Source organism: Palaemon carinicauda, chromosome 14 (assembly GCF_036898095.1).
Source record: "Palaemon carinicauda isolate YSFRI2023 chromosome 14, ASM3689809v2, whole genome shotgun sequence".
NCBI classification, from domain to species: Eukaryota; Metazoa; Arthropoda; class Malacostraca; order Decapoda; family Palaemonidae; genus Palaemon; species Palaemon carinicauda.
This window is the reverse complement of record NC_090738.1, coordinates 120,027,046-120,035,453: the sequence shown is the minus strand read 5'-3', so window position 1 is coordinate 120,035,453 and position 8,408 is coordinate 120,027,046. Positions and strand designations below refer to the sequence as shown.

The following is an 8,408-nucleotide window of genomic DNA, read 5'->3' as shown; positions in this document are numbered from 1 at the left end:
GAAGAAATGAGTTGAATCCGACTCATCATTTAAATGATTTCCCCTTGGGTCTGTTTTACCTAGGCAGAGTGAACTCGATACTAAAAGCTATCTACGGATTAATAATTGAGAGAAATAGTGTATATATATATATATATATATATATATATATATATATATATAAATTTCTAAAGTAATCAGGGTAAGCAAAACTAAAGGTTTACACAAACAAAGGATTTAATTTTCAAAACAAAATCCTGTTTTAGTAATGTCATTTATAATGTATTGTGAATACATGAAAATGAAAAAATACAACTGAGTTTGGGACATGATATTCTTGTTTTGTAAAAATATAAGTATAATATACGGGATCAAGTAGTAGTCTAGAAGCACTTGCGGTGAACGATGCCTGGGCCGGATTCGTCGTATTCCTCCTTGGTGACCCACAAGTTCTGGAAGGTGGACAAAGAACCAAGGATGGAACCACCGATCCAGACAGAGTATTTTCTCTCAGGGGGAGCGATGATCTTGACCTTGATGGTGGATGGAGCAAGAGAAGTGATTTCCTTCTGCATCCTGTCAGCAATACCAGCGTACATGGTGGTACCACCAGACATGACAATGTTGGCCAACAAGTCCTTCCTGATGTCAATGTCACACCTCATGATGGAGTTGTGGACAATCTCGTGAACACCAGCAGATTCCATACCAAGGAAGGAAGGCTGGAACAGGGACTCGGGAGCACGGAAACGCTCATTGCCAATGGTAATGACCTGACCGTCAGGGAGTTCATAGGACTTGTCAATGGAGGAAGAAGCTGCAGCTGTGTTCATCTCGCTCTCGAAGTCCAGGGCGATGTAGCAAAGCTTCTCCTTGATGTCACGGACGATTTCACGCTCAGCAGTAGTGGTGAAGGAGTAGCCCTTCTCAGTCATGATCTTGCCAAGGTAGTTGGTGATGTCACGACCAGCCAAGTCCAGACGGAGGATGGCGTGGGGAAGAGCGAAACCTTCATAGACTGGAACCATGTGGGAGACACCATCACCAGAGTCGCAAACTTCACCAGTGGTACGACCAGAGGCATAGAGGGAGAGGACAGCCTGGATGCAGACGTACATGGCAGGCATGCTGAAGGCCTCAAACATGATTTGAGTCATCTTCTCACGGTTAGCCTTGGGGTTGAGGGGAGCCTCAGTGAGCATGGTGGGGCACTCCTCAGGGGCAACACGGAGCTCATTGTAGAAGGTGTGGTACCAGACCTTCTCCATGTCGTCCCAGTTGGTGATGATACCATGTTCGATGGGGTACTTGAGGGTGAGGATACCACGCTTGCTCTGGGCTTCATCACCAATATAAGCGTCCTTCTGACCCATACCGACCATCACACCCTGGTGACGGGCACGGCCAACGATGGAGGGGAAGACAGCTCGGGGAGCGTCATCACCGGCGAAGCCAGCCTTGACAAGACCGGAGCCATTGTCGCAAATGAGGGTCGCTGCTTCGTCGTCGTCACACATTGCGTAGGGTTATAGTATAGTTTCTGTCAGAAGACTACCTAAAAGAGGAAAGACGTGAATGAAATTGCTACCAAAGTTTGCTTTCAAAAATCACTTTAAAACTGCCAAGGGTGAATGCAATTGAAGTTTTGGCTCTCCTTTTCAACAAGCTTATCATTGAAACAATTTCTTTAATGAATGAATCACCATAAAAATTCATATCTTCTAAAAACTAAATGCATGTATGAAAGGGTAATGCTCCAGTTTGAAAAATGATAATATCAATTTTGAAATAGCTCTTGATATTACTTGAAAAAACAAACTTATTCATAGCTGTAAAACCTTTGGATTAGAACTTTTGATGCGACCAAAATGCTAAACTAATCTCAAATTATATATTAATAATCTTAACAAGAGTGGAATTCAAGATAATTTAATCTTTGATAGATTATATCAGGCTTATGATATTTATTGGAATTTGAGGGAGAGTATTTTTTGCCTATCATAGGCAACTTCGGGATCCATATTAACATTAAATATAATACTGATAGTGGAGCACTCATCATCCTCATCTCCTTCCTCGCCTATTGACGCCAAGGGCCTCAGTTAGATTTCGCCAGTCGTCTCTATCTTGAGATTTTAAATCAATACTTCTGAATTCCTCATTTCCTACTTCATGCTTCATAGTCCTCAGCCATGTAGGTCTGGGTCTTAAATAACCGATGGGTGTTAAATAACCGTTGATTTAATTGGCTTTTTCCTGAAAATATGTGTTAATTTTATTATAATTGCTGGTATCCCCCCCAAAAAAAAATTTTAACAGTAAAACAACTTATTGTTCTCTTATTATAAACATCCTCTATTGTTCCACTTTAGACTGAATTAAGTGGAACACTAGAGGATAATTATAGTAAGAAAACAATAAGTTCTTTTACTGTTAAAATTTTCATTTTTGGATACCAGCATTCATAATTAAATCAACACATATTTTAAGGAAAAAGCCAATTAAATCAATAGTTATTTAACATCCAAATAAAAAAAAAAATACATGAAAGACTTGGTGAATAAGCAGTATGGCCAAGAAATTAAGCAATTTTATATTACAAAAATGCTACTTTCCACCTTAAAAATCATACGAATAAAAAAGTCCCTAGAATATGAACCATGCTGTTCTGAATCAAGTTTTGCATTTCAAATACAAATATTAACAATAATCTCCTTAAATTTCTTACTATGATCATGATTTCAAAAATGCAAACAATGACTAAAAACGATATACACAAATATCTCTGTCGTTTCGTCATTGGAATTTAGTTTTAAAAAGCGTAAGTAAACCGTAATTGCAACTCATTTTAACATCCATAGAAAGGTCATTCATTAAATTAGTGTAAAACATTAGTTACGATTTAAGTAAATATTTAACCGACAGCCAGTCATTTGATTTACGTATTATGATTTCATTGGCTTAAATAAATGATAATTGGTAGTTACTGTATAATCAAAAGTGATAAATGTGCACAATATTCTAATAATTTCCGGTTGTACTGTTTGTTTTGATAATAAGTATTTGTTAACGTTTGATCATTAGATGAAAATCGTCACCGTTTCTGTTTAAGAACTCTCCATTAAGATTTCCATTAAATAGAATGAATGCTCTTTTAACTAAACAAAATTTCAGTCAACTTCGATAAGGAATCGGTAGATTTACAACAAAAGACAATTTTATTTAGATTTGAAGCTTAAAACGAATTCTACGATATTGACATCAGTCAATTGTAAAAAAGATTCACCAAAAATACAAAATATCTTGAATTAATATAGTGCATAAAAACACAGAACAATATAGTTTGTGGTTCGACTTGATATCAACTAGTTCTCTTTGAACACACGTGACACACACTCGGGAAAAAATAGTCCCATAAATGGAGGACCGAGAGAGAAGCTGCGAAAAAATTCAAGTTATTTCTCCTTCTGAGGAGCCAGTAGGGGAAACACCGCTCTGAGCGCGTGGGAGGACGCAAGTTTTCTTGGGGAGCTCACCTGTGGATGCGTCTGAACGCGACTGAAGGTGTACTCCCTGCCCTTGTCTTTTATATATGGCTCAAAACCAGGCCCTCTTGGAATATTTGACATCAAGCCAAAAATTTTTCCCACCTTCCTTCCCTACTCTAATCTGAGGAAACGGAAGTATGAAATTCCTTTTATTGCTAAATGCCTTTCACGGTCTACGCCTACTTTTCAGCAGACTTGGTGGTGAACCAGACAGTCTCAGACAGCCTAGCCCTCTTGAAAACGTTTTTGGCAAAACCAGATCCATTCTCATGCACTAGCTTTTGCAACACAAAACAGGAGTTAGGTTATCACTATTCAACACCAATGGAGTGAAAATAAAGTGAATGCGTTCCACAGGATCACCCTCTATATCATTTGTTCACCAAATCGAAGGCACCTCTCCTTTCCCAATTACATTGACGTTACTGGCATCGTTGAAGGCAGGTACTGTTATCTTAAGTAACAGGGCAGTTGAATCGGTGGAAATCAAGAAATTCAAACTTGCAGCGAATGTTTATGTTGAACAGGCTGACATAAGCCTATTTTCATAATTTATATATGACAGATCTATATTAACTTTGATACTGATCTTAAAATATTTGATGTTATCTATTCAATACGTCTCATGTAGTTTATTTATTTCTTTGGGCTTATAGCCTCCTGCTTTTCCAAGGGTTATAGCTTAGATAGTAATAATAATAATAATAATAATAATAATAATAATAATAATAATAACAACAACAACAACAACAACAATAATAATAATAATAATAATAATAATAATAATAATAATAATAATAATAATAATAATAATGATTAATGAAAAAGAAGTTTCTTCAATTAATGGCGAGTACGTATATCACCGAGAATAATTATACCATAATTAATACAATGTTATCTAAGAATCATCAGGAGTTTCGAAGCACACATAAATCTGTTCAATACATCAGACGATTTTCCCTCCAAGACAAGACTCAGAATAAGAGAAATGCATTTGTAATCATCCTTCCCATACTTCCGTCCTTCTTTCTATTTTCTCTTGTTTAGCTATTGAACTACCCAGCTATTTTCTAATTATATGATCAGCTTGAAAATTAATAATCAAGTGTTGAAAAATCGATGACATTATTGTGCTAAAGAGGTACTATAATTTTTTTTTTCTCTGTCCAGGACACCAAGATTCAGTGAAACCAACCACCCTTTGAATAATGTATTAGAAATGCAAGTTTTTTAAACATTTTTTTTTATGTAATACAACAGACGCAAGGATCAGGGTATACGATATTAGTATATTAATATTTGTCAGACATATCAAATTAAATATAGAAATGTAACCAAAAGCATATCAGGATTTGTGATGGTTTAAATCAATAAAACATCTTGTTTCTATTAAAACATTTATTAGTAAGGGAACTATTTCAAGGAATGTCAAGGTATGGTTGAAACTCACGCCCCACACAAATACACACACACACACACACATACATACATATATATATATATATATATATATATATATATATATATATATGCATATACTTAAATATATATGGCATATAAAAGGATTTTCACGTCAAATTAATCAACGCAAGACAAACGAATGAAGTCCCTCCGCTGTAATCCCTAATCAACTTTTCTGTCCTGCTTTCAAGGGCAGAACCTTCACGAGGTGGTGCAGTTATTTCATTCATGAGAAATATATTTGTCATTTGTGCAGAATATAAACAATTTAGCCTTACTAAAGAATGGCTTTCAAAATGTATAAATTTGAGCCCCTTAGAACACAATATACGTAGAAAAATTTATCTCATATTTTAAGCGTAACTGGAGTCGTGTAGTCAAGTTGGAGTGAAGCAAAACATAGAAGATCTAAAGACAATGGGGACTAGAAACATCATTAACCAAATTCCGGCAGATGTTGCATATCTGTCGGGACTAAGGAATTACGAGCGATGAGAAGAGCACTAATTTTGGTTAGTAAATAGCTGACATCCAGGTAAAAAAAAGTTAGGCCGAACTACTTTTAATGGTTTGAATTCGAGGCTAAGAATTCTGTAAGCTTGGCTAAGAAGGGTACAGTTAACCAGCATTTTTATGTTCATCATCATCTCATACGCCTATTGACGCAAAGGGCCTCGGTTAGATTTCGCCAGTCGTCTCTATCTTGAGTTTTATAAAAATTAATTCTCCATTCATGGTCTACTTCAAGCTTCATAGTCCTCGGCCACATAGGCCTCGGTCTTCCAATTCTTTTAGTGCCTTATGGACTTCTACTGCCTTATGGAGCCCAATTGGAAGTTTGGTGAACTAATCTCTCTTGGGGAATGCGAAGAGCATGCCCAAACCACCTCCATCTACCCCTCATCATGATCTTATACACATATGGCGCTCGAATAATCTCTCTTACACTTCCATTTCTAATCCTGTTCTGCCATTCAATTCCGAATACTCTTCTGAGGGCTTTGTTCTTAAACCTACAAAATCTGTTAAATATTGTTTCATTGTCATATGTTAGGCAAATACATTGTTATTAAATCAATAGTTTTGTTTTCAGTTTCAAAACATACATAAAAATGGTCAAAAGAAGATTGTATCAAGATGGACAGTATTTAATGAGTACCCTATAAGAAAGGTATTTCGAAAATATAAATTCCAGTTGTATTTATATGAAATCAAAACCAAATATTCAAAGAAAATGTGGTATTAGGCATACAACCTAATGCGTTAACCCCGGTCATCAATGGTTTCAGTAAAGGTACAAGGACGTGCAAGTCGGAAAAGAAATTAAACGTGAAATATGCGGGATCATTAAAGTAACGACAATTAAACCGAGGCTGGTGTATTTCTCGAAAGGTTTAAGAGGAAAGGAGTGGAGAAGAGATCGCCACTGATACGGAAAAAAAAGCTTGAAGATATACATCTTAGAAAGTGATGTGGATGTTAAAAATCTATCCAATATTTTTAAGCCTCCTTTTACATGTTTTTATGCGATGTTATGTCAAATATTCATCATCATCATCTCCTACGCCTATTGACGTAAAGGGCTTCGGTTAGATTTCACCAATCGTCTCTACCTTGAGCTTTTAAATCAATATTTCTCCGTTCATTATCTCCCATTAAAATCTTCATAGTCCTCAGCCTGGGACTTCCAACCACTGACAAAACCCATAGGAGAGTAAACAACAGTGAAAGATTCTTGGAAAAAGAGCTTCATGATAATCTCATCGCTTTCTTACGGTTTCTATCATGTAGGATTTTTCCTTACGAGATTGTCTAAGACTGAAAGGTTTGGAACCTATGATTATGCATGATTCTGTTTTATTGATTTCTTCATATTTCTAAAATAAATCCTGCAATTCATTCCAGATATATAATGAAGATAATTGTACATCATCATTTGCTTAAACTGATTGCCTAGAGGAAATATTTGTCCAGCTGCATTATAGAAATTTTACACAACCGTAAATTATTTTTCATTATGATATACTTTAATTAACAATTTTAAATGGGAAAACTATTTTCTTATTGCATAGATGTTTACGTTTCTCGGGAAAGTCACGAGTATGACGTAAATGTCTTTCTATGTTGATCAATAAAGTAATATCATTGAATCAACTTTCCCAGTATAAGGATACTTCTCAGTAGTTTCTAACGTTTCATGAAGACATCTATTTCTAATTATATATACAAGTATATATATAAATATATATATATATATATATATATATATATATATATATATATTTATTATATACATATATATATCTACAAACATATATACACACACACACATATATATATATACACATATATATATATATATATATATATATATATATATATATATATATCCATGATCAGGAAAGCTGTACTAGTCAGGGGCAACCATACTAGGTTGGTTTGCTGTGAACGATCAGACAAAAGTATCCCACCATCATCAATCCGCACCGTCGAGCGTGGTGACGGAAATGGACAAACCCCCGACATGACCAAGACATGTCTGAGGTCTTTGTCCTGCCGTGGACTAGAAACAGCTGCGTTTGTTGTATATTATAATATATATATATATATATATATATATATATATATATATATATATATATGTGTGTGTGTGTGTGTGTGTGTGTGTGTGTTTGTATGTGCGCATGTGTGTTTGTGTGTGTATTCAACAAAAAGCTACGTATGGATTTTTGGTTATATCCTATACAGTAAAATGAAAAGAACTATTAATCATATAGAATTTAACGACTAGGAACCTGTTACTTAGACCGTGATTTCTTATTGTCTCTTCACTATAGTCCATTTTTTTTAGTGAGGCAGATTTGCACCGACTCGCAGGGGTGCCCTTTTAGCTCGGAAAAGATTCCTGATCGCTGATTGGTTGGAAGTATTCGGACTAAAATACCTCCGACCAATCAGCTATAAAGAAAATGTCCGAGCTTAAAGGTCATCCCTGCGAGTCGGTGCAAATCTGCCTCACTAAAAAAAAATGACTATATGAATATTGTGATAACCAAGGGGGTTAGGAGAAAAAGATGCATATGTCAAGATACATAAGAAAACCCTCGTAATTTCCGTACATCTTAAAGGTTTCCATAGAACCGGTAGTTCAGTATTAAGGGTTTCTCCTGAAAAATAAGTAAGAAACGAAATGTCACGTCGTTGACACCACAAAAACATAAGTTGATTATAATCTATACATCTAAGCTAAATGTATTAGCCTTGATAACATTTGTTTCTATGACATATATCTCGTTCCAACATAAAATTGCTTCTCGAAAGTAGACCCCTCAAAAAAAAAAAAAAAAAAAAAAAAAAAAATAGACCTAAACGATTTATATCTGATCAAGTAACCCACTTTCTTAATGCCATCAATAACTA

The 8,408-nt window shown here is 35.3% G+C and overlaps 1 protein-coding gene across 1 annotated transcript; it reads right to left on the bottom strand.

The window, feature by feature from the left end:
* Nucleotides 1-239: 239 nt before the first annotated feature.
* LOC137653294 (actin-2, muscle-specific-like) lies at nucleotides 240-3,638 on the bottom strand. The gene is made up of 2 exons (XM_068386665.1): nucleotides 3,516-3,638; nucleotides 240-1,534 (listed from the first exon to the last, which is right to left on the bottom strand). The coding sequence occupies exon 2, from the start codon at nucleotides 1,494-1,496 to the stop codon at nucleotides 363-365; it is 1,134 nt and encodes a 377-aa protein (XP_068242766.1). The 5' UTR covers nucleotides 1,497-1,534; nucleotides 3,516-3,638; the 3' UTR covers nucleotides 240-362.
* Nucleotides 3,639-8,408: the final 4,770 nt, after the last annotated feature.

What these genes read in the sequence shown, in the direction of transcription:
- LOC137653294 (XM_068386665.1), bottom strand. Translation starts at nt 1,496, where the DNA reads ATGTGTGACGACGACGAAGCAGCGACCCTCATTTGCGACAATGGCTCC.